General features: G+C 40.2%; 1 protein-coding gene across 1 annotated transcript in view; it reads right to left on the minus strand.

The window, feature by feature from the left end:
• HSPBAP1 (HSPB1 associated protein 1) overlaps positions 1-27122 on the minus strand; it is a 37799-nt gene that overhangs the window by 2968 nt on the left and 7709 nt on the right. The window contains exons 2-6 of the mRNA XM_050899956.1: positions 22164-22349; positions 16368-16552; positions 12100-12236; positions 8739-8910; positions 946-1029 (exon numbers count right to left, since the gene is read on the minus strand). Of these exons, the coding sequence (XP_050755913.1) occupies positions 946-1029; positions 8739-8910; positions 12100-12236; positions 16368-16552; positions 22164-22349 (764 nt within the window). The remainder of the gene's footprint in view (positions 1-945; positions 1030-8738; positions 8911-12099; positions 12237-16367; positions 16553-22163; positions 22350-27122) is intronic.

Here is a 27122-nt window from a genome sequence, read left to right on the forward strand (position 1 = left end):
GTGGGCCTGCTGTCCTTTCTAAATACATAGTCTCATCTGGAAAATTTCTCCATGAGGGAAACACCCAAGTGAGTTCCTCTGCTCTGCAAATGCTTGGGTTTGATGTTGGTATGAGAAATGTATCGTGTAGTCTTTGAACAGCAGCTGAACGCATGTCTTCATCCCCCTGCAGATTTCCAGTCTAATAAAGGTTTAAAAAAAAAAAAAAGGCAATAAGTATTTTAGTGAGGCAGCTTTCACAGGCCACTTCAAAGGGTCTTTTTTTTAATATTAAGCTAAGATTAACGATAAAGTAATTTGAATCAGAAAACCTTCTGGAGCATTGAGATGATCTAGTTGAAGATGTCCCTGCTCACTGCAGGGGGGTTGGACTAGATGACCTTTAAAAGTCCCTTCTAACCCAAACTATTCTATGATATCCCTGGAACCATCCCATATATATTGGTTAACATGAGCAAGAAAAATCAAAGTCTGGGGAAAAGAAAACTAATTAAATACTTGAGGAAATCCAACCCCAGGCGAATCAAAACTATCACAGAGAAATGAAAATTCAAAAATCCTCTGCCACCCCCTTCCTATCACATTAATCTGATTTAAATTCTAATTTAGCCTTGCATGTAAGCATGTGCTTGAAGTGAAGTTGCTGTTTTGTTGTCCCTTATTCAGCACAAAGCTAGTTAGCCCATAAGAAATTGGACATGAAAAGTTTAGCTTGTGTTTAATTGTTTGCCTGATTGAGGTAAACTTGAATGTGATTTCTGCTGAATTGGGGCTTCAGATCTGGAACCTTGGAAGGTTCTTCAGGAAAAACTGTATCCATAAGGGCTCTCCCCTCCCCAGCCTCTGAATACAGTGCACCCAATAGGGCTGAACCCGGCAGCCAAGGGACAAAAGACCATGCGGACATGGAAGTGCTACATCACCATGACATAAAAAGGAAAATACCAGTTCAATCCAAGAGTTTATGCTGACAGTGATGGGATCAATGGATTCCACGTAGTGCCACCAGTGCCTTGGAACGAGCAGGACCTGGAATCGGAGACATTGCATTAGGGTACTAGCAGAAGCCTGAAGAAAGATAACCTGTTTTAATTAAGGTGATGTGGGATGCAGAGGCAGAATGAGGCAAGGAATAGGGGTGGCACGTGATCTTTATTTCTTTCTTCTAAAGAGCCTTTTCTCAAGACTTAAATGCCCACTCTCTCCTCCCATTGTATCAATACTATCATGTAAGAAGTGGACACGATCCAGAACTACCTCTCATCCAAACTCCTTCTCATGTGAAGCAGGATTGTAACCTTATAACTGCTCTAGGTAAGCAAGGTCTGGCCGTACAAAGGGAGTGGAGCTGGTGTAGCAGTAGAGCAGGGCTTTAGAGAAAGTCTCAGCCAAGCAAGAATTCTTTTGTAGACTCTCCAACTGAGCAGACTTCCCAGCTCCTTTAGAAGGAGTGCCAGCTGGCTTCCCCAAAAAGCAGGTATCCTAATGCTCATCTTGGTGATTAACAATATGTAGCTTTAATTCTGGTAAATAATCACCAATATTAAACTTGTCACTTTAGTAGATGGGCTTTTAAAAGAAGGTGTCCCAAAAATCATGACAATCTAGTTTAGATCAGAGCTTTACAACTATATCAGGATGATAGCTGTGACATAAAATTGATTCTAACCCATGGATTTTATGGTACAAAGACATTTAATGTTGTTTTGATGATATAGGACAAGCTTTACAGATTACTGAACATTAGATTAACATAGAGCTATCAAGAAAAGCATAAAAGATGGTTTTTGACAAGGAATAAAAATATACACTTCAGAATGGGGAAAGTGAAGCAACAATCTGTGTCTGAGTTGCAGACAATTCTTTTTCTTGGTAGACACAAATTACTTAAAAGAATGTTCTGCTACCTAGATAGCCCTGTGCTTCGTTATATCAAAACACAGCTAATGAGAAAATGTCTGTGTAGGAAACAATGACTGTGGCCGTAGTTCTGCAAACACACACTTACAGGACAATCAGAGCAGAGTCATTTTTGGGCCAGAGGACAAAATGTTCTCCACAGGTTTCAATTTAAGTCGAACAAAAAAAGCATTGGCTCTTTAAAGGTCAAAAACATTTGGAAATTGTACTTTAATCCAGTACAGCATACAAAACAGAGAAGGAAGTCAGTCTGTGGAGGGCCATTATTTAAAAAATATCACCGATTAGTTATTCCTGACATCTAAAAGTGTACAAAATCCTACACAGACTGAAGCCAAAACACATTTTCTACACTGGACAAGTTTCAGAGTGGTACTTTTATCACAGAAACCTATACTTTAAATGAAAAGTGCAGTTGCATTAGCTGCAATGGGTTTATCTGCTAGCAAGTGTTTGCCCACATTTCATTAACTGCAGAATCACACAAAAACCCCAAACGCTCAACTGCTCTATAAGGGACCTTACACTGAACTCTGTTAAAGAATCTGGGTGCCCTCCAAATGACACGGTATAATGATGAAGCCTGGAAAACTTTGTTATACAGCAGAAGAAGGCATAGCTTCTGGAGTAAGTAGCTGTTTCCAGCAACGGGGTCCTTACTGTGAGACTTGTGTAGGAAGAGTGAGCTTGCAACATGCTGGAGAAGTGCATGAAGACACTAGGGAATTGGGGTATTGTGCAGAGGGACTACGTAGCAAGGGAACAAAAGCTAGAGGCAAATTAAGGGAAGTGTATAAATGTTTCAGTAAGAGGGGCTGCCTAGAAAAACAAGATGGAAATTAGGAAGGGAACATGCTGGCTCAACACGACTCATATGCAAAGCAGAGACAGAATTGCTTTGGAAAGAGGAGATATAACTAGGAGGAAAATACAATCCCTCCAACTAGTCCAGTCTTTTCAAACCAAAGAGGAGGAACTCGGTCTTTGGAGAGACTAATCAGATTTTACTTGCCAGCAGGTTAAGGGTAATAACTGCAAAGTTGTGTATTTCTGCAGCTGGCACTGTTTGCTGATGCAATTTATAGAGGAGCTACAGAGCTGTGACTCAAAGAGGCAAAACAGGTACCATAAAGACACTTGCTCTCACGCTTTTATTTTTGGGCAAGCTTATGCTTGTCAAAATAAGGATTTATAGCAGCAAGAAAACTGAAATTATCAAAAAGCAAAAGGACTAAAACTTTAAGGAAGATGAAGAAATGGAAAAAAGTAATTAAAAACAAAAAATACAGCTGGCAAGGGAGCAGCAGAAATAACAAAAGACAAAAAAAAAAAAAGATCCAGCAAAGAGAGGAGTAGGATTCTTCTACCTTTACAAACTAGTATTCTTCTAGGTTTGCAAACTAGAAGCAAAAAAAACGCCCACAACAAAACCAAAACAAACAAAACCCCACCACCACCGCCCCCAACTATCAATTCCACAATAAAATAAAGCAGACTTCCATATGCTTATGAATATGGGACACAGATTTAGCTACATTTGCAACTACATTTCAATAGGAAATGTAAAAGTAAACCACAGTGAAATAACACACACACACACAAATTCAGCAAACGTTTTACAGGGAAAATGTAAAGTGCAAAAGCAAGACAGAACTATTCCAAGCTAAGAGATAATCTTGTGTTAGCCTGCTTTCTACAGAATATATCTAGCTTTGTGGGTTGGGAAGATACTGATCTAAACAGCAACCAATCAGATAATTTTAATATTTAGGCTAGCGATAGGCAAATACAGCAGATGAAGTCAAAGTAGGACAGAAATCCCAGAGAAGATAAAATGAAATTCTGATCTGTAACAGGAGGAAAGAAACCAAGAGAACAGTTGGGAGAGCAAGTGGAGCAATGCTGAAGACTTGTACAGCACAGAGAACAGAACAGGTTTAAATTCTCAGTGGACATGATTAACTCGATACAGTGCAAAGGTAGGGCAAAGGTGGAATTGCTTCAAAAAGAGAGCATACCCTGAAGTGAAATATTATACCAAGAAATTCCTGCTCATTAGAAAAAGATATTTGGGTAAATGCGCAAGAAAAGAAAGCACTAAAGAACACCAGTGTGATGGCAAGAAAAAGATGGGGGGCTGTGGGGTGACCCAAGCAAATCTCAGAGCTGCTTGCAACCCTGGCAATGAAAAATAAAATAAAATAAATAAATGCATAGTCAACTCTGTGGGAGCACCACGTGACGACTCTGTAAGAGTGCTGCCACCCCAGCCTATGCCCTGTCCCAGCTGGTGCCTGGCTGCCTTGGTGCTAGGGGGGTGCTTGGTACCCTGCCTCCCTCCTCCCTCCCGAGCTGGTGTCTTCCCACCTGCTGAAACAGAGCGCTGAGGGCCACCGACATCAGAAACACAGGCACAGCCCTGGGGAAAAGCCCTGTGAAAGGAAGGGAATGGGGCTGTTACCAGGCTGTGTCCATAGGGACCCAGGCGAGGGACTGAGGGAAGCTCAGGGAAGAGGTGGAAAAGCAGAGTTAGGAACTGGCACCTTTCACCTTTGGTTTGCTTGACTTTTTGGGCACTCATGGGGTTCTCCATGTGTGCTGCAGGCTGAGTGGTGTTTTCATCACCAATTCGAGTGTAAATTCAGCTCCTGGACTTTTCTGCCTCTTCTGTGACGGAGACGATAGTTCTGGTGTCTAGAGGTTGAGCTGTCTGCTTTCTCTATGGGGTGACTTGGGGCCAGCTCTGTAGTCTCCCACATGAAAATTCTTTCTTCCTTCCCCAAAACAGAATTATCAACCATCTACTATGCATAATGCTGTGGACAACTCTGAATTCTCCTTTACTAAAATCACTTAAACTCTTCTCCAACAAAAGCAGTTTTTCACTGCAACCCCTTTTAAAAAGTATTTTATATACTTTGAGCTGCAACATTTAATTGTCTTTTAAAAAGTTTGAATTACTGCACTTCCTGACTTACTACAACACTTTTTTTTGGTATCAATTATATTTTTCTTGGTTATTCAGACTGTCTGTTCTGCTGTTCCCCACTTTAAGCCCAATCTGAAGTTCTCACCCCTTTTCTTTAAAGGTGGCACATAGTGAAATCCCTCCCTGACTTAATGAAGATTTCTGCTTGCTCGGGGTTGGATTAGAAGTCAGAGGTCTGCCTGCACTGTTGAGAGCTCTGGCTGCCGAGCAGGATCCCATGGTGTGTTAGATACTGCAGCAGGCACACAGAAGAGAGAAAAACGTACAGCTATATGCAGGAACTTGTAGTTGTGGACACAGACTGAGTTTGAGATGTGTTTCTTTAGAGTTTCAGAAAGCAGGCAAGCAAAAGCAAGGGAGGAGAGCTTCTGAGCAGCAGACCACGGTGAGAGACAGTACGCAGTAACGTTGATCTTTTTTTAAGATAATTTTTTCCCATACTGTGACAATGTTTTTCAAGGCTGGAAGGGAGCATCCTTCTCGGACTTGATACACCTCTAAGACTAGCTCTGTTAGGCCTTTCCTTGCGCCTCTGGTGTCTAGAGCTGCAGTGCAACTCCTATGGCTCCAGGCTGCACCTGGGACACACGGCCAGGAGGCAGGAGAGCAGGCAGCAGGGCAGCCAAGTGCTGCCTCTAACAGCATGGGTCCTGGTGTCCACTACCCCTCCTGCTTGGGGCAGCGTGAGAGGGAATGGCATTGCTCACGGGAGCCCAGTGTACAAGGTGCTTGCTCTCCATTAGGAGGGCAGATGTGTGGAGCCTCATGTGTCTACCTTCAGACAAGCTGAGATGCGCCTTCTCACCTTTTTACCATTGTCTACTTATATGGATATGGATTAAGAGGAAGACGGATTAAGAACAATTACATTAGTGAGCAGGAAGGAAGCAAGAAGCTGGTGAAAAGTGGGGCAGAGGAAAGAATGATCAATGATTTTGTATTTGTATAGCATCTAAGTTTTTTGTAGCCTTTTCAGGTGGGATTCATCTCTCCTATTTTTAATCATCAAAAACATTAAGCATCTATGTGCGTAGGCTTCTTTTATGCAGCCTGTGCTGAAGGACAAGGTGGGATGAATGTTCCTGCAGGACTGTAATTGTATAAGACAGGGAGGATGAATCGCCTTGTAGAGGTGCCAGGTTCTTCCCACTGATGGCAGACAGGACATCCGTCTTGGACGTGGTTTAAGTAGCAGATCTTACCCTAACTCTCTTAACACTTGTCCTGGAGTGTAGGGTGGAATATACCAGAACAGACATGTTTTGCCCCATTCGTGATCTTTCAAGCAGTATTTGTATATTCGTGAAAACAAGCAAGGTGTTACTACAAATATTGCAGAATTTATGAACAAATAAAACACTAATGCTTTGGGTGAAAACTCACTAGTTCAGTGAGCACAAATCCACCAGCAGTCAACCTCCTGCTCCATACTTACCACTCAGCCTTGCAACCATCGCATAGGTGACCAGGTCCAAATATTTATAAGGAGCCCCTACATTTGTGTGATACAACTTGAGCTTGTAACTTTATGTATATACTCGTGTACAGCTGCAAACCCTAAAACTACTCAGCTGCCTATTTAAATAAGTTAGATATCTAAATGTTGTCATAATTTTTATCGAGAACAGATCACTAATGTATAACCAGAAGTTGTATTAAGACCTCTGTGGAAAATCAGCCCACAGCCACTGGGCCTGGTCAAGTACAGGATGAAACCTAAATTCATAACAGAGATTCACCTCTGAACAATACAGTGAAAGGGCACAAAGGATGCAATCGAACTACGCATTGTGTATTGGTACAATGTTATAGGAAGGAATTCTGTTTTAAAGCCTTAAATGGGTGTAGAAAAATGGCTTGTAGCAAACAACGACCAGAAGGTGGCATTAGACACATGAAGTTTTTGATATTCAAAGCTGCACTCACCCTACATGCAGTTGCTCTCCTGAATACCTAAGAACACCTTTGTCTTTATTTTTCAACCCTTTATTGCTACAATATCTAATCCAAAATATTCTGCGTACCCTCTGGGAAGGAGGGAGATGCTATGTATTATCACAAAATAAAGCTGGCTGCAAATTCTGCAGTAATTGTATTAATTCTACATGAAAACCACTGCTAAGCACATATCAAGATTGTTATTATTTAGGGATCCTCTCCCTTGTTAACAAAGGAGTTCTTCCAGGTCATTCCCTTCATCTCCATCAAACAGCAGCAGTGCCCAGCCACCTGCCCCGTAAGCTTCTGGATGAGATGCTGGAAAACACCACCCAAAAGGCGCCGATAAAATGGATAAAGGCTATACCTTACTGCTCCATCATTGCCTCTACATTACTTTCTCCCCAGAAATCCAAACAGTATCTCCTTCATGGCAATGCAGACAACTTGTATTACTGAGCTGGCTCAAGATCTTTACTCCTAGCAAGATTAACTTGTAATTGCTTTAAGCCTAATTAAAATTAAGATCATATTAAAGGTCCACTACCATACTTGATCATTCCAAAGGAGATTATAAATGGAAATAGTGTTGGGGATCATGGAAAATACAGTGCTGAATGGATGTGGCATTTTTATCAGAAGTAAAAATTTGTTCTTTGTGCTTTAAATTATTGAACACTGCAACCTTACAAAGTGCAGAATGCGAAACTAATCATTTGCTTTAGGAGTACGACTAGGAGCTAATGTAGTGCAACAATGAAGGTTGATCACAGATTCCCCATTTGCAACTGTACCAGCAGAAGCGCATACTCTTCCCAGTTGACAGACATCATCCTCCTGTTGGAAACTACTATCCTGCTCCAGTCTGCCATCTCACCAGTTCACAGGAGTGCTCCTCACTCTGCCTCCTCAAAATTAGCTAGATTAGCAAAAATCCATGCTTTCAATTGTTGAAGGCAGCTAGGTTTGCCAACTAGGGGCAAGGGAGCACTCACACAAGTCACTGAGCTGGCAGGTCAAAAGAAGTGACAACATCTGGTAGGAGAAGGGTGAAAAGGCACTACCAGTGGCAACTCCACTGTCTCAAGAGGTCGGAGCAATGAACATTGCAAAATTCCTTTGGAAAAGCCTGACAGTTTGAGATGTGCAGGAGTGCTTTACAAGGACATGCACTGCTGAACAAATGAAAAAGAGTAATTCAGGCTGCAAATACAGACCATGTTGATTAAATAAAGAAAGATGCTATTTATGGCAGAAGACTAGGAATTAAGAGTCCTGAGCCCTACTGTCATACTGCTGCTGACTGCCTGTGTGACTATAAGACAGGCACTTAAAACTGAACTTTCTCAGTATAACAGGGTTAATAATATCCCCACATCCTTGTAAAGCACTGTGAAACCTCTGGATGGTATGTGCTCTAAATGCAAGTATCATCATTATAATACACTGCTATTAAAGCAACAAGTTGGGCCAATGTTCCCTGGTGAAGGTTATTCACTATCAAAATATGAGTTCCTTTGCTGGCTCCACACACTCATTAATCAAACACATTTTATGGAACATACTGGTTTCAGAGTAGACAGGTTGGAGTACTGTTCAAGAAAGTTCTAAAACAGACAAATTGGAGGTGATTGCAAGAACTGTGATGGAACTGGGCAGCCGATTGAACTAATTCTCCAAATGTTTGCGGTTTTTGTACAAAAAAGGCTAGTAAAATAACTGTGAGCAAAGAAAGTTCCCGTGCTGAGAGAAATGTATCAAGCCTGAGTGCAGACTGTAGGGAGAGGGAAGTTCCACAGTCAATTTGCCAAGATTTCCTAGCTCTTAATTAGCCAGTTAAATGATTTACTAGAATCTTTAAAGTAATGTAAAGCTCGTATGTGAATTGTACCTGTCCTGGACTGAGTGTAACCACATGGGCTGTTGTGTTCCTAAACTCGGGAAAGCGTTTCAGATCAGGGTTGGCAACGTTGACTCTGCTGAATATGCTGGATTCCTCATAAGGGATCCTGGTGGGATAAAGGAAACTGGTGTCACCAGGTGGGAAGAGGTGCCATCTCTTCCTGAAAATAGAAAGAAGATAAAAAATGTATTCAGTGCATGTCAGTTACAGCAAAGAACTAAAGGTAGTAGCAAGGTTTTCAATAAAGCATAAATCTGCCTCGCTGTGTGAATCTCCTACGCAGTGAGAACACAGGCAGTACTTACAGGCTGTCTCCTAAAAGTGTTTTTAAAATATTCCACTTTTTAATTTTTTAACTGAAAAGATTTACAGCTTCTCACAAATTATTTTTAAAAGGCAGATAAAATTTTAAAAAAAAGCTCTTCCATCTGGTTCCTTCTTCCTCCCTTTTACAGAGCAACACGCAGCATTTACAGATGCTCAGAGCATTAAAAATTGCTCTATAAACCAGAGGAAACAGTTTTGTTAGGGACAACATACTTTCATTCACTGAATGAATAGCTGCTGTACCCATGTTTGTTTTAAAAGGAGGGCATTGTGTGTTTACAATGGTAACAGTAAAGGGTATGGACATGATCTTCTGTCTCCTATCTTCACCTACAGTACTTATTTGGCTGTTAGTCACGAACCCCTCATTCTTAGTAGAACTCACCTTGATGCTCCTATGCCATGGATGGCATAAATAAAAACCAGAGACATTCATAGACATAAGCATCCTGAAACACTTGTATTTTTTTGTGTTATCAGTACCACATGATGAAAATGTGGCTTGTGTGGGCTACTGGGGTTAAGAACTCACTGGCATCACTAAATGCCCAGATGGAGCAGGACAGGGTTGTTCTGCTCATCAGGGCACTCGTGTTCCAGGTTGCTCTCTATGTGCCCAAAGAAGCAGGTCAACACACTGCAGTGCAGGGCCAAGCAGAGCTGAGACACGGACCTCGTCCTCAGAAGCTAATGTATCTATTTCACTTACAAAGACCAGATCAAAGAGAGAAAAAAGAATATGCCAGAACTGGTGATGCCAGTTTTATGGGTACTATAAATGAAGTACCTTAGCAGGTATGTATGTTATTTAGAAATAGGAGTTTTATATGGCAGTACTTTTGGTGATGGAAATAACCAGAAACGAATACACAAAGAGAGAATTTATTACATTTAAGAAGTGCCAGACAATCAGTACAACAGTGACCCATGCACTAAGCAATGGAAAAGTAAAGGCAGTACTTCACAGCACAGTCGGACAATTTGTGCAGGTCCAGCTCTCCTCTTTGTTTCAGACTCTAGCAAGATCTTTTCTTTTTGTCCCTTTCCTTGATACTCACTTCTTGCTTTTTGCCTACTGCACCTAGTTGTCAGTTCTAAGTCACAGATCTGAAAATGGGAGAAAAGCAACCAAATGGCACAAAACCAGAAGAGACAGGAATAGCAGGATAGCCAGAACTGCAGACGTCAGCGCAGATGGAAGTGCCATAGGCTGCTGACATTTCTTAGTAATTACCAAAGCTACTGCTGGGTGCAAGCACAAAAAATAGTTTTCCTGAAACTCAAGCCCTATTGTAACTTTATTCTGCCCTCCAAGCTAGACCCTCTGAAGGGGCAGAGACTACCTAGGTTGGGAGGCTCATGGGTTAATCCTGCAGGCTTATGACAAAGCCATATCATGAAGCAAAAAATTAAGAAGCCCAAGGGATGCAAGGAGGAAATTCAAGATAGCAACAAAGGGCTAAGGAGTCATCCCTGGCTTTCCTGCAAAGCCAAATCTATTTAAGTTTAGCATAAGCTTATATTCTGTTACAAAGCCTGTCTTGTTTGTGAGTCTCAAAAGGGAATCTTTCTGCTCTGAAGAAGCACAGGATTCACAAGCTTGTGGAAGTTTGCAATCTATTTATAGGCTTTGCTCTGAAGAGGAAAACAACTTTGTCTTTTCAGGCCATGCAAAGGTTTTAGGCTTCTTCCTTCCCTGAGAGGAACAAGGATTTTGTTCTACCAGAGCAGGAGGAAGTGTCTTGGGAAGGAAGGCAAAATCGCTACGTGATGCTGGAACTCTGGCTCAAGTTCAACACCTGAAGGTAGAGATCAAAGAGGCAGGGCAGGTATTAGGTCTGCCATATTACTGTACTTATTTAGTACACCCAGTATTTAGGAGGATCCTTAGAAGATATTCAGGCATGTAAGTCTCATTGTTGTCAAAGACATTTCTGGCTCCTAAATACACTTCAGTGTCTGGACTTCAATGCATAATGCTTACTGATGCGATCTGAAGTCTACAGGACTGGATGCAGCAAAGCACAGTGCTGAGGGTGGCTTCCAGAGTGTCTCTGCTGCACATTCACCCAAGGATCTCAAGGCTGTTTATAAACGTGAATGACAACCCACCTGAGAGCTAAACAGAGTTACCCTTCTTACAGATAAGATGATGACAAATCCATTTGCCTCTGGCTTTAAAGCCAGTCAACCTGTGGCACTGCCCAGCATAGAAGCCAGCATGCCTGACTTTCAATCCTGCACCTTAATCACAAGACCACCATGATTTTACTGTTCTATAAAATGTCAGAGTCATTAATCACATTAAAATCCCACTGGCAAATTACTCCTTCCATTCTACACTATCAAACCTAAAAAATGCATGCAACTTGTTTTGTTACTCTAGCATTACTCTAGGAATAATAGATAACAAAAACCCCTAAGGCCAATATGTAAGGAAAGGAGAAAAAAAAGAAGGGGGGGGGTGGGGAAGACAGCATGCAAACAGGCAGAAAGATACAGCAACAAAGCCACATGCTCCAAAATTAGTTTGGAGCCTCAAATGTCCCTTTCAACTTTGCTCACAGCTGGCTGCTCCCATCCTGATGTTCTCCTTTTAAATTAATTCTAGCAGACTATTAGAGGCTCTTGCACAGAGAATATTGTAAAAGTCTACAGTAGTTTATTTCTATTTTGTTTCTGGGCTTTTTATTTTTAACTCTTTATCTCCTAATTCCAAATTCCTGAATTCAGAACTACTAGGAAGATTAAAATGTTTATTATTGGAGCACATTACACACAGATCAGAAAAGATCTTCCTCAAACAGAAGAAAATAAAATTGTTACCTCCACGACACAGTCAAACTCCAACCCCCTGAAGTTCTGTCATTTCCTATAGAACAGTTCTGATGCTCTTCAATCATTGAGAGCTCAGAAAACTAAAATAATCAGGATCTAGAATTAATACTCAAGAGTCCAAAACTAACTTTATAGCACAGTATAACTTTCCCTTGTATTTGTTGTATGTATATGCACTTGTTACCTTCCTTGTACTTGCAACACTAAGTTGCAGCCGTAGGAGTCCAAATGGCAGGGTGTGTTTGCTCCTTCAGAACCAATCCACAGCGTGCTCTCTTTTCCACTTCTTCCAGGAAAACCAAAGTCTGACCACCTTATATCCTACAGCAATGAAAAGGTTATTTATGTAAGCTGTTGAACTTATTCACATCCTACCCTCAGTTCTCTGAGTCTCTTGTCTTCTCCCTCCACCACTCAGTCGCTCTTTACCCACTGCAGCTGTTGCTCCTTGGTGGGGTTCCCGCACGCATGGCCTGCGCCCCTTCCTCCAAAACTCTCCTCTCTAGTAGCATTTCTGCTGCTGACTTTCTTCTTTTTCTGACTACACAGCCTCCCAGATGTCTGTCTCCAGTTCTCATCCCAGTCTTTCGTATCACTCAAGTTACCCATTTGCTCTACAGAAGGACTGCCCAACTGCTCGTGGCCACACGTGGCTTCTTTTCCTTCTTTTCAAACACTCTTTTTTTCCTTTCTCCATTCTTAACCGTCCACCCAAGCTCAGGATTGCTTTTAGAAAAAATCTGATATATGTCATTTAAAAAAAAATGGAAAGAAGGAAGGAAAAATCCCTATTCCCTTTTCAAACCAATTTGATAATCCATGTGGCATGTTTGCGCTCTCTTTGCTCTTGTCTCAGGTTTCTGCATATATTCTGGAAATACAGACTTTACCCCACTGGTATGACTTTTTTAAGTTCCTTATTATTTAATGGACACATTCTTCTCCTGCCTTTGCAACTGCAGAGGCAGTGAACTTAAAACAACTCAATTACGTGGTAAGAAAGGGCAGAACAGGTATGCATCTGTTGTGAACATGATGCTGGAGCTTTCCAGTCCATTGATCCTCCCACAAGCAATCCCATGGGGATGACAGCTGGAACGAGGGACAGTGAGGTATCTTTCACATCGTTCAAGGGTTTTGCAGGATGGCTCTGTATAGCTTGGATAAAGCTTTCCCATCTTTCTATAGCTCACCCTGCCACCTGCAGGGCCTGATCATTTGTTTATTGGAAAGCACTTGAAGTATACTGGCCAGAGATACTGGTGCCTTTTGGCTGGAGCCCCAGACTGAGCCTTAGGAAACAGAGATTCAGTTCCTGACTTCCTGATGGTATCGGGCAAATCACTTCATCTCTGAGCTTTATTTTTCCCATCTTGAAAAGGAAGATAAAGGTATTTGTTCTGTTTCAGTAAAGCACTTTGGGGTCATTCACATCACCTAAGTTTAGGAACCTAATTTAAGCTTGGCTCCTGCTCTTGCCAAAGCACTCTCAATCACCCCTTGGAAAAGCCTCTCTCTTTCCGCTGTCTACAAAGAGAAAATAGGAGTCTAGCCTCCTAATTTAAGTATGTAAGCTAGCTGCTTGCAGACAGGTGGATGACTATCCTTTTTTAAGATCAATGGATGAGGAAAACTACAGCTAGACATTATTATAAGGATGACTTCACCATGACTCTGTATCAGGAAACCCTCAAAATGAGCGATAGCCATCCCAAAAATTAGGTGTTGCTAAAGATTTTGAATTTCAGAGTTATTGATTTTAAAGCTATCATTTGAAAAAAATGCAGAAGTGTAATATAAACATTTGTCAAAGGCAGAAAAAAATCAAAAAGAAAAAGTTGCTCCTATAGATTTCAGCAGCCATAAAATTTAAAATCCAATACAACTATTTCAGTGATAAAGTTAAGTGTAACACCATCTCTACACTTTAATCTCACACCTAAATAGTTTTTGTATTTTGTTACAATTTAAATGGAAAGAAAGCACACATAATCAATATTAGATTTAAAAGAACTTTTTGAAAATGCTGCAGCAGTAGTAAATAGTTGAAGCAATCATGGGTAAAATAGTTTTTAACCAATGAACTGAAAAGGAACTGGTAGGATTACTGAAATCTTGTCACAGTGGGTTCCTTTTCTACAATAAAAAGCCACAGTAAGAAGAAATGCACTAAAAGGTGTTCCAACCATAACAGATGGCACATTACTTGTGAATTATATTTATTTCATTTGCTGCTTATAATGAAGTTAATCTGTACCCGTATGTCACTTTAAAAGGTCTCATTTCTATTTAAACTTCACGCATATATCTTGCTTCTGATTTATATCTCAAATTCTGTAATGAAATATCAACTGAACAAAAAATGTAAGATGCTAGATACTGCTCATAGATTAGAATAATGGAATCATTACCTTAGCCCACACAACTGTAAATGATAAACAGTGCAATCTAAATTTCAAACAACTTCTAAATGGCCCTATTAATCACTATAAATAACAGTGCAGTTGGCCTTCTTTTCCCCTTCAAATCACCTTATGTAAATCTAAATAAAATCTAAAAAGAAAAAAGGGGTTATCATCAAATTCACACAAGAGTGGAAGAGAATTTCTACAAAGAACTCTTTTGGCTGGTATAAATTGCATAGCAGTGTTTCAAAAGCCATATGAGTCTGGAACTGACGGATGCATTTCACTCCCATGCCTGTGAAACTGGCAGATGACATACACCATATTTGCTTGCATAACACCATTGATTTTTTTCCTTCCCAGATTCTGCTTTAAAAAAAATCCACGGCATAACCATTACGTGCATCTATTCTAAAATTGCAGTACAATCTGTTGCTTGTTATAGGTCAGGTGATGAGGTTGTGGCGTGACACCTACACAGAAATGCAATTCCTAGAGCCTCAGTTTTGTTCTTGAATGGGACAAGGGGAAGAGGGAGGTAGGAAAATGGTTGTTTCCTTCAAGTGTGTTTTTATTGACCAAATGAAGCAGCAGGCTATTCAGGTCTTCTGAGCTGCTATTATCCTGTGCCATAAAACACAGGAAAATGCTGCCTGTTGAGGCAGAAAGAGAGAAGACCAAGGCAGGACCACAGATAGAGGAAGTCACTCAAAGATCTGGGGAAGCCCGAAACATCCCTGAAGCTCCCAACTTAGTTCAAACAACAAGACCCAGTATTGGAGTCATGCAGCCCAAGTTTATATGATCCTGGTTGTGTTTCATTGTGCTTAGGAAGGGAGGGGAGAAAGAAAGGCAAGATGGTCTCCGTGCCCAAACCTGACCTTCCTACTCACAGAACAACGGGAAAGGAGACAGTCTGAAAAAAGACTGAGCACTGGAAAATACTGATTTCACTGGTATAAAAGAATAAAATACATATAAGGAGCATGGGAAATGCTTTCTGAGGAAATAATTAATTTGAAGGGGCTTATCAGTTCGTATTCCCTGTCAACCTGGTGATACAGTGTTTGCAGGGAATTATGATTCCATCTTTACATTTGAAACTGTAGAAATGAATAAGGCTTCATTTACTATTCTTTCTTTATACCTTTTGAAAAAATACACCTTTTGTATAGCTATCCTTAATTGTGCCCTCTCACAATTTGCAAGGAGAAGTAGCAAGAATGTAGATGAACCAATACATTGAAATAGCAGACAGACATGGAGAAAGTGAAAGAAAATACCCCAGCTAAGTGTCCTAATACCTGCATTTGGAAATTACCATAGATTATGTACTTCCATGGACAGGTTACTTCATGTATTTTACTGCCTCCACGGACAATCAAGGTATAATAATCCCGTAGGCTCAAAATCTCTCCTCCTTGCAAACAGTTAACCTAAATATATTTAAGGGAAGGAACTGTGCTACTTGAGAAAATCAGCCACAAGGCAAAACACGGAGCAAAACCATATTACAGCCTCGTTGCTACACGTGAATCCATGCTATCAAATCCTCTCTCCTGAGCGGAGCTGTTAATTTGGGTACCATTCGGGTACAAGGTAGATCTGGGGCAGCAGCAGGGTCTCAAGTTTGCAACATGCCAGGCCTGCTGGCTGCTTGTCATCTCCACACCCTATTCCCACCTCACTTCCATACCTTCAGCAGAAGTGCAGGGAAGGCATTCAGCTGCAGAGGTCATACACATGACTCCCCGAGCCTGCCCGGTCACAAAATGTTGCAGGTTGAAATGGGAAGGGGAGTGCTGCCAATCTGTTAGTTGTTTTCATCACTTGTGGTGTTGTTTTTAAGCATATAAGGAGACCCAGAATTTTAGACGGCTGCCACTTGGTACTAGTTCTCCCTAAGTCTGAGAGTCAATAGCTTTTATTTCAAAATTTTAAAATAAATGGCCAGAGGAGCACAGAGGGGATAGCAGTAGAGGTTTCAAAAGATACACTAGATAATTTGCAATGATTAAACTAGGAAAAGATAATATTAATGCTTTACCTGGAAAATTTCTGGCTTGTCTTCAAATATCCTGGCAATGTATTTGTAGTCAGCATAAGCCCAGTATTTGGAGTACTCGTAACAACTGAATGGTCCTGAGAGACAAGAAGGCTGCCCACAACTCCAAGCCAAAAACTCTTCAAGTGTAGCCTTCACGTAGTTACATTTGGTTTCAAACTGGGGAACTAGAGCAACAAAAGAAAAGCCAAATATTACATGAGCATTGAGCACAGAACCAGTAAAAATAACATGTAGTTTCTCTCTCAGCTCTGGTTAAATGCAACATGAGATATGAAGTGGGACTAGGTGGCTTGACTCTGGTCAATAAAATGGTTCTCATCACCTAACTCATAATTAAAGTCTGAGACTATTGCTTTTTCATTAAGGTTTAAGTGAATGGCTGTTACCTTGAACTTGCTGTGAGGTAAAAGCACACCAATAGTTATTGTTGTTCATGTGCAAGGCACCCTTCAGCACAGTAACTCAATAATACACCCAAATTCCCTAAACAACTGAGAGCCTCTCCTTTGCTTCATCTCCCTTCTTAAGTGTGAGCTGCAAATATGCACACAAGTATTTGTGTACCCTTTATTTTGTCTCCATGGATTTATGTAAATGGACATGTTCATCTTTCCCTTTCCCACCTAAAGCAATAACCAAATCAGCACAGTAATGTGTAGGAAGCAAATTATGGAGCCACATGCGTGCCAATGATCCATCTAAAATGCTGTATGTCCTTATTTTTCATTCGGGACTGACAAAAGCATATTGCGGTGTTCCTTGGCAGACATAAAAGTATTTACCAGCAGTGTTTTGCTCCCGTCATGCTTTGGTCAGGCTGACTGATACAGCCTTTCAGCTCAAGGTCAGATCACTTGGAAGGCCTACAAGACAACCCACATCATAGCATACTTTACTTCTGGTTAATCAGAGATCTTCATTTCCCACAGCTGCTAATTGTGCCAGCTTCAAAGAGACTTATCCAATGTTAAAAAAAAATATCACTCACTTTACTATAACTACTACTGGGAAAAAATTACTGCAGCCTGCCTGAATGACAATGACAGAGCTGCAATTTAACCTTGTGTAACTTGCATTGAGCTGCTCAGAAATGGGATCCTTTCACTGTTGTGCCGTAGCGGCAGAAGCTCTTAGTTCTTTACTGCTCTCATTTTGTTATCACAGCAATTCCCATAGAGTCTCATACGTTTCTTCTTATTCCCTTTGGGTGGGAGAACAGCTTTGACAAACCTTTATCACTATCATTTTGCCATTTTCCATTGTAATAGCCTAGGTAGTGGTTTTCCTTCCCCTCACTATCAAATTCATTAACTAAAAACATCAGATAAGCCCCACTATTCAGCAATCCGTAACCTGGGTCTGTGCAGTAGAAGGGCTCCCTACCTAAGAACTGTATACAAGACACATAAATCACCTGCAATAACCAAAACCCCCTATATCTGATTCCCTGTCTGTGTTTCAGTCCAATGCCCTCTCCTGATACCCAGTCATTAATGCAATGCACATCGTTTTACTAAAAGATGGTCTGATGGAAAAATTAGATAAAAGATACAAGCACTACTGAAGGTGGCTCAATATCTGTATTATTTTGATGAGAACAAAGAGTGCTCAGGACACTGCCTATTTTCCAAGATAACTCAGGAGCAAGTGTTTTAAAGGCAAGAAATATGCTCTTTCTACCTCACAGTGTATTTCACTCTGAGCTTCGCTTAAAAAATTCCAACTATGAAAGGCACGACTATCTTCTAGGATGCAATCTCCTCAGGGCAGGGTTCTTGGTTTAATTTATAATTTGTTCAGTACCAAGGTGTGGGTGCTTATGGAAAAATAAAGAGTAATAAACAACTTATTTGGGCAATCTAGACAGATTGCTTAGATGGATTTGTAGACTGCAACTAGGGTGAAAATGTTAGCAACGGGCAGCTGGAAGCAAGAACATTATTAACCAGTTTGCTAATACTTAATGACTAAAAGCTGAAGGTGTTTTGTAATTGATAAATTATAGATTAAGACATGTAAGTCTGAAGTAAGCTACCAGTGCTGTCTGATGACATGGTGTCTGGAGGCATGACAGTCCTCCGCTCTCCCACCTAATGTCACAGATTGAAACCAGAGGGAGGGAGAGAGGGAAGAAGCACTTTTTGGAGGAAGCAGCTCCCCTCCTTAGTTAAGGGCTGGTCCCGACAGACACCAAATTCTAGTCTACTCAGAAAGACAGTGTTTGCAATGTGTACTAAGGGAAATGTAGAAAAAATAATAGCCTTAGAAAATACCTTAAAGCTCAAGTAAGAATGCAAGTGAAATGTCTCCTCCATTTCTTTAAACTTAAAAGAAAACCAAATGTCTATTCATGGCTGCTGGGGAATTAAAATTATTTAAACAAATAATCCAAGCAAAGAATAACCATTTAATGTTATAACAAAGCACAGGCATACTCACAAACCAAAAAACTGACCATCCACATCCAACTCCAATAACCACCTCAAATCTCAGCTTTATGGGACATTTATTCAGCCGATGGTATTTGTACTATATTTTCAGCCTCCTATTCAGCTACTGAGTCTGTAGCCACCTTTGCAGTCCCTCTCTATATCAAACCTCAGAGGCTTGAATTTTTTTGCCGTCCTTAGTGGTAAAACCTCTTGGGCAGATGTCCAAGTTGCAGCCCTTTTCTATCCAACTGCTTATCTGACAGCATCAGCTCTATCCAGCATCTCTAAGAGAAACTTCCTGCAGAGATCTTGTGACTCTTAACTGATCAGCATGACAACCTCTTGTTCTCTCCAGCTTCTTCACAGTAAACTCATTGTTTATTCATTGTACTACACAACCAGAGAAAATGGTCAAAATAAGAAATGTCTGCATACAGAAGTCAGTTTTGTGTAAGCTGCCTTCTTCCTTTGTAATTGCTGGTGTGCTCCAGGTAGCCATCAGATAGATGGGCTATAATGCTGCATTTTCTCTTCCAGAAACTCAACTTCCTTAGCTGCTGCCCACTCTCTATCCCACCTCAGAAAAATAAATCTTTTAGCGTGGCTGGAACTAGATGGGTAGGGATTTCCTGATTAATAGCACCTTCATTGTTCTTGTAATGAATGCTGGTACTCTCTCTGGAAGTATCTTATCTCTGTCAATGCTTAATCCTCTGATTGTATTTTTTCCCCTCTTATGGTCACATACTGTTTAACTTGTGTAATCAGACAGAATACTATCAAACACACCAACTTAAGTAGGTACAAATAATTCACAGAAATAATACTGCTAGCTCCCATGTTTTCCATGTTTCAAATGTGCCTTCCACATCCATATGCCTCAGGAAGTTCCAAACTAGCAAGAAAAGCAAATATAAAATCCAAGCAACTCCCATCAAGTTGCCCCATTTGCAGTTCTTACTTTTTTATATTAAGGAATCTTCAGTTTGGGAATCCCCACCCAGGCTCCAGATGTGGCACTAAAGAAACACGAGAAGTTGTCATAGTGAGAGGTCTCAAGTAATTTCAGATCTTCCAGATGAACCTCGTGGCTTAAATAATCTCAGAAACTCTGAAACAGCCATTTCAGAGTGACACTAAAATACACCTACAAGCAGGAGAACAGCTTCTTTCTTGTACATGTTTCCAACTCAGTGGCAGGAATGGTCCCGTCTAGTCTTAAGGCAATCAATCTATTGTAAACATGGGAGGAATATTCAGAGAGATCAATACAATTTTAGTTGTATTCTCCTGTTGCCTTCTCTAACCACATCACTGCCTTTGTTTCATCTGGGAAAGTTAGCATGAATAATGATAAGAAAGAGGCCCTAGCTGAAAAACAATGCTAAGCATGCAAGAGTGAGATCAACCAAAAATGACAGTGGCACATGAAATGTATTACATTATTTCAGACTATGAGATGACTTGGCTAATGGCTTCACTAATATATCCTTACAATACAAATTTTTTATAGCATCACAGGTCTCATTCAGTTACAATATAACCCCTGAAGGCTCTACCCATCTTCTTGAAGACATTTCTAGCTCACATTAACATATAATGGAGGTTCCTGGAGACAAACTGATTGCTGCCTAGGGATTGATTCTTTTAGGAAAAAGCAAAATACAGATAGATGCAACTTCAAGATACAATTTATATCCACTCTATATCCCTAGTGACTACAAGTTATTGTTAAGTGATGACTCTTATCTACTTAGTTGGTAGCATCAATCCATCACTTAGCTACATAACATTCCATCAATCTCATCAGAAGCTTTCCCAGTCGGCATACCCATTTGGCTCTCAAAAAGTGCCTACTAATTAATCGAGACTAGGACCAAAACTATCCTTTTACCTGATAAGCCTTGCGTATTACAACTGAGATATATTAATAAGGTATCAAGGAAAATGTCATATATACGCAACATCTTCCCTATTGGCAATGAGATGCCTTTTACATGTAGTGCAAAAACTGGCTGATACCTCATTGAACTATCGAGATACTGCTGTGAAGATGTGTACCAACATATTAATTCTACACCGCAGTTATCCCATCTGTAGAAAGTGAATAAATAACATCTGTTTTCCCAGGAATGGCACAGGAATCATTATAGGCTGGTAAAATGCTTTGAAATCCTAAAATGCCAAGCATTTTCCTTGTAACACTTCTTTCTGCTTCATCACTTCTCTTGCAAAAATTGAACATGAAATAATATGGTCATGATGCTGTGAAGAAAGCAAATTTCACACAGTGTTGTTAAGTAAGATAATGTGATGTAATCCTACCACTTCGACAGGAACTGGCAGACCCTCATCTCGAGCCTTTGTGCAGACCCTCCATTCCAAGAAAGAGGTAGTCCAACTGAAGAAGGTTAGAAGAGAAAGAATAGCTAGGTGGGGTCTAAAAAAACATGACTTATATTGAGCATTTTTTAAGAACTGGTTTGTCTGGCCTAGGAAAAAAAAAAGACGGAAGGGAGACAAGGTACTTTAGGCAAAAAGTAGAAAGTGCACAGCAAAATGTATTTTGGTATGTGGTTGGGAGGGCAAAGGATGTACAGGGCACGAATGAAGCAATGCATAACCTCTAAAGCACGTAGCAGATTGCCACCTTGGAGCACGTGTCCTGTATCTTCCCTCCCTGGTATGAAACTCCGTCTGTCCATGGATAGACTATGACTAGTATTGTGTGGCTACAGACAGAAATGAAGTTGTAGTATTTAAAATCAAGTGCAAAAACTGTCCTTCTCCCATGGCATGTTCCTAGATGTCTGAGTGAATCTGGAGGGTTAGAGGTGAAATTATTGTACTGGTGTCAAGCGATTTTCTTAATGCTTTATACTTCTATAGCATCTTTCATCACAGGACCTTAAAGTATTGAGAACCACCACAGTCTTATAAAACCTCTGGGGGAAGGTGAGAATTATCACCATTTTACAGATAAAAAAACCAAGATAGACTGGTTAATTGGCTAATTCTTTAATGCACTCAGGTTTGTGGATATGGAAGCTCAGCTCACGTGAACAACTGAATCATGTATAAGACCAGGACCAAACACATACTACAAAGCAAGGAAAGAAAACTGAGACACTTGATTCTTCTACGTTAGTGTTATCCACCAGCCTTCCTACAAAGAATAAATACACAAGAAAGAGAGAGTTCCATTGCTGGCCAAATCCCAAGTCCTAAAAACAAAGCCTGCAGTGAAAAGTCATACATTAGAGAGTGATAATGGAAAGGCAGAGGATTGCAGAACCCAAAAAAGAGAGTTGTGACATGTGACGCCTGTCCACCTCAGCCTCACCTAAATCCACCGTCTTCAGACCTAGCCTAAACTGGATTGTCTTTCCATCCAACACTGCAGAAAGGTGTTTTGCATTCCAGTGCAGGGCTGGCCAGTCGCCAACCATGTTACAGAAGACTGCAGGTTGCTGTAGAGACATCACGATCTCCTTGGTTTTCTCAGGAGTAAATGGTTTGACATCTTCACCTATGTAAAGAAAAAAACAGCTGTAGAGAGATGATTTATGATACATGAAGTGTTACCTACCATCTCCCACAGCACAGGAAACATTAAGAACTAACACCTCCTTTGTTTATGGTTGATTATTACATTTGTAGATTTTTTAAAGTCAAATTTCTACTGCAAACACTGAAAGAACATTCTTACACTATATTAAAGTTTAAAGCAGTGTATTAGCATACAAAATGTAAAAAAAAAAAAAATAGGTATGTGCTTAGAATTTTCACTTGTAGCTTAGGCAATAAAGCACTGTAGCCAAACTGTTTAGAATTAGGCTAATAATAAAAAAACCTTGAAAATAATGTCCAGAGTTTAGAGAACATAAATTTTATGAGTAACAGTCTTTCTGCATGGGATTCTTTCCAAGAACTGTAGCGCATTGTCAGATAGCAAACCAGGTTTGCATTTGATTTAAACCAAACAGCAGTGTAACCAAAACAGCAGGCAAAGTGTTTTAAAATGTCATCTACAGAATTTTAGAAAAAGGAAATTGTGCCAATCCAAGAACTAAACTAACCCAAGATTTCCATTTACTCCTTTGCTGTTTAGAGATTTATATGCCCCACTGAAACTGTCAAGCTGAAATGCTGGCAACCTTGAATAAACTCAGCACTTTCAGAACAACTTTTCTTTAGGGACATATTGAGAAAGAAAACCTGATTAAAAAAAAAACCCACAACATAACAGCTCCATAGAGCTGAAGCGGTGGACTACAACTTTGGATCATAAAAATTTCATTCATTATTTTAACCTCTACTGAAGTTAACTCATCCAGAATTTGTATCTGTATAATGCCTAGGATTTAACATACCGAATCGATACGTATGATTCCCCATGACTCCTAGCAGCTCATTTAAAACAACCAAACCAATTCAATCATACTATTTAGGGGTCAAATTATAGTCTGGCATGTATGATGGGTTAAATAAATACAGGACCAGAAAATTCCCTTTACTGCTGGGTGCTAATTTTGCCTCTCGCTCCTCCCCGTGTGTGGGCAGTGGGACAGGTAGTGGAGAACCAGTCAGTCCCACACAGGGCAGCCCTGCGGTGCCAGCTGGGGGAAACACAGAAGACCCAATGGGAACAAGGTCACCAAGGAAGGTTCTTAAGGATTGTTTCAAACATAACAGTTTAAAATAAATATATGAATGCTGAAGTGTGAATGGCAGGAATAACAGGAGCCCTGTGCATGCTGTATGCCATATCTCTCTGGTAACTTTTGGGAGTCCCCCTTCTTTCGACAGGGTTTATACTCCAGCATAGCTGTGCTTTTTAGTTTTCTAAATTAAGCTGCTGTCTTCACACAAATTTGGTGGGAGGTATCAGGGCTGGGGTTTCCTACAGTTCAGGGGTCCCTTCTCCCACGGGCTTCCCGGGAAACTGAATCCCTCTCTCCTTTCACTCATGAAAACTCCGTCTTGAAGCTTTAAAACTAAAGACCTCCAATATTTTATCTTCATGGAACATAAAATTTTTAAATGGCTTCCCTTTCTTAAGGCAGATGACAGGAGGGAGTCTGGGTTTGGGTTTGTTTTCCACGTTTCCTCTCATACGCAGAGCAACACTTGACAGGATGGTGTTGCTGTGACACAGAGATGTCTACGACACTTGGCCTTCAGTCTCACGCTCCAGCAACTTGCACAACCAGGACATAAGGAGGCCTCACAGGGACCGTATGTCTTACCATATGGTCTTCCTTACCCCGGAAGGAGGCTCTGGGGGTTTCCGAGCAATAGGTTAGTATACCTAGAGGGAGCAAGTCCAGAGAAGGCAGAAAGACCATCTGCAGACACAACAGCATGTGCTGGTGCAGCTAGCAGGAGCTGGCTGTAGGCATGGTAAGAGGTTAAAGTTCAGCATGTTTTTTCGCAGTGATGCTGTTTGAAGACTAAGGCAAGACTCAGTTCAGATCTGAACGCTCCCGGGGGTTTATAAGACTTCTTCTGTCTTTAACCAGTGCAATTATAAGATCGTACAGAGCCGGCTTTCGCAATGCGGGAGCTGGCTGGCCTTACGTACCTTTCAGATTTTCCAACCCATATAAATGAAATTATTCCTGCTTAGGCTAAATCTATCACCGCATGGCTGTCTTTTTGACTACTCAATTGTTTTTGTTGTAAGGGCAGTACATTTAATTATTTTAGAGGATGTAAATCCAAAGAAATGCAAGAAATTGGTGGCACTTTTTTGGAGGATTTTGTAAAGCTGAGAAAGCTTCAGGTTTCTCCTGTAACTTCAGTCAACAGTTGGGATGTGCTACTAAAGCAGAAATTTTACTGGGAGAGGCAGGAAGGCTCATTGAAGCCAACTGTTGATTCTGTGTGGCTTTCTAATGTGATTTCCACATGCATATTGTGCTTTTGAAAGATGTGGTTTTAACCACAGTGAACATACAGTGGGAAGCTCAGAGCTCAAGCTACTGGGAGAGTTTGTATCAATGCTAAACAATTAGACTAAATAGCCTCTCCTCTACTGAACGTTAGTTGGAGGGTTTTGTCACGTCACCATGCTTTATTCAGTTGTAAACCTGTTTCCCTATAAAATTTAGAAACAATGAAAGAGGACAGTCTGTCTTAGTAAGATGCTAATCATTCCTATCTTCAAACAGTATTAAAATCATTGTTAAATGAGTATATATCTTTTCCTGATATAGATAATCACATACAATACATATGATATAATCATCAGTGAAGTTTGAAACGTTTTAGAAAATTTAAACCATTAGATAAATGAACATTAGTTTTTTTCGTAAAGACAAATGGGGATTCTTGCCAATTTTGTGTGAAGAATCTTCAAGTGTCTTGATTCAGTTTTATGTATTCCTTGGTGAGAACAGCAGTCAGCTAAACATAATTCTTTCCCCGTAATATTTGTCATGCATATCTAAATGCCTGTTAGAGAAAAGGCACATGATAAAAGTAAATATCATATACTACATCAAATAGATATTACGATAATTTGGAGAACTCTGCTCATGACCAACAGAGATTTCTGATGGAACTATATGCTGTACGAGTGGTGAAAAGTAATTAAAAGAGATATCTGAAGGTATTTCTTGAAAGAGAGATTAGCAGAAAAATTTGTAATTTAACATCATAATCTTTTCCTTAGTTATTGTTATCATAGCTTCACAAAGACCTCATAAACTAGGCTCTTGCTTCTCAGTATTTCCTCACCTCAAATTGATTGTAATTGATTCCTAGGCAAAACCTGAGGTTGTATAGCATATATAAGGGCATATAGTTCAGACATGGATGTGTATAAGTAAAAGGTGTATAAATAAAATGTGTTGCAAAGAAACAAAATATCCATGGCACATCTTGGGCATTAGATATCAAATTCCTAGGGGAGATCAGGTAGCAGGAGGGAATAGAAATGCATATTCTCTTTGAAAAGAAAAGCTCTGCTGGAGTCTTCATTTTCTCAGTTGTACTCTGATCCAAAAGAGAAAAGGAATACTTTAAATTAGTTCTTTCCATCAGGCTCAACAAATGATGTGGCTTCACAGTACAAAAGGAAGCAGGAATAATTTGTCTCATGTTTTGACTTTACACGAGGCACGTATAGAATCCAACCAGGAACTGAAAAACCGAACCAAGTTTTAGCTCAAGTTTTGTAACTGTGACAGCTTATATAATTGGCAAAAAACGTAGGTGTTCTTTAGAAAGGTAACACATTGCGAAATAGAGATCTTCCAATTAAAAAAACAAATATGAAGACTCATCCAGACTCAGCACTGAGGGCAGGTAAAAGAAAAGCGATGAATTGGCTAAGTACTTTCCAGCAGACTTTGTGCTTCTAAGAGAGAAAATAATTTAATGTTTCTGATTAGCATTTTTTCTGAATAACTGAGTGGGGTTTGGGAATAAAGAGTTTAGCACAGCAGGCAGTCTGACGAAAAGTGGACTTGATCAAAGTTGTTCAGAAGTTAAATGTACTGTCATTAAAAAGCTAAATGTACTGTCATTCATTTAAAATAATTTAGCAAATTAGAAGAGTTCATTAGTGCGTGGTAGTTGGCTTCTGCCAAAACACCCTGCTGCTTAAATATGAGATTTAATTGAGAGGTATTAAAATTATTTTCTAAAAGAGGGAGTACAAGGAAATCCTGGTAACGTATTTGGTATAAGCATTGTCAAATTGTTTTTCTTGCAAATCTGTAATGCTTCATTATCCTTATTTCTTTAAAAAAAATTATAAAAAGTTAGAAGAAAAATTAGGCATTCTGAATACATTAATACAGAGCAGCCAGGTCACTCAAAAAAATCAACTAACCTCCAAAATCTTAACTCTCCAACAACCACGAGTGGGAAAAGAGAAGGTATGGGGGAGGATGGGGAAACTCCCCAAACCAAAGAGAAGTGACTTGGTTTGGAGGTCAGACTTAATGATTTCACAGTACATTAACTCTGTAAATTAAAAAACAACTTTAAATAATATGCATGTGATTACAACGTTATGCACTATAATCAGCCTACTCTGAGCAAACAGAATGCATCTAAATATACACGAGTAGTTTTCAGGATATACTGCATGAACATCTAGGTATTACTTCCTGACCAGTTATTGCTGTTACTATTATTTTTGACTCCGGGAATGTCAATACTGCAGATGCAGCATAGCCAGGGTGCATCTAACCTACATCTGCATAGATATTTTTGGCTACTGAAGGATAGTTAGCAGTTGCATGGAGCCTCTCAGGATAGACTGGTCTGCACTGGTAAGACTGGCACCTGA

The sequence above is a fragment of the Gymnogyps californianus genome, chromosome 7, assembly GCF_018139145.2.
Source record: "Gymnogyps californianus isolate 813 chromosome 7, ASM1813914v2, whole genome shotgun sequence".
In the NCBI taxonomy this organism is placed as follows: domain Eukaryota; kingdom Metazoa; phylum Chordata; class Aves; order Accipitriformes; family Cathartidae; genus Gymnogyps; species Gymnogyps californianus.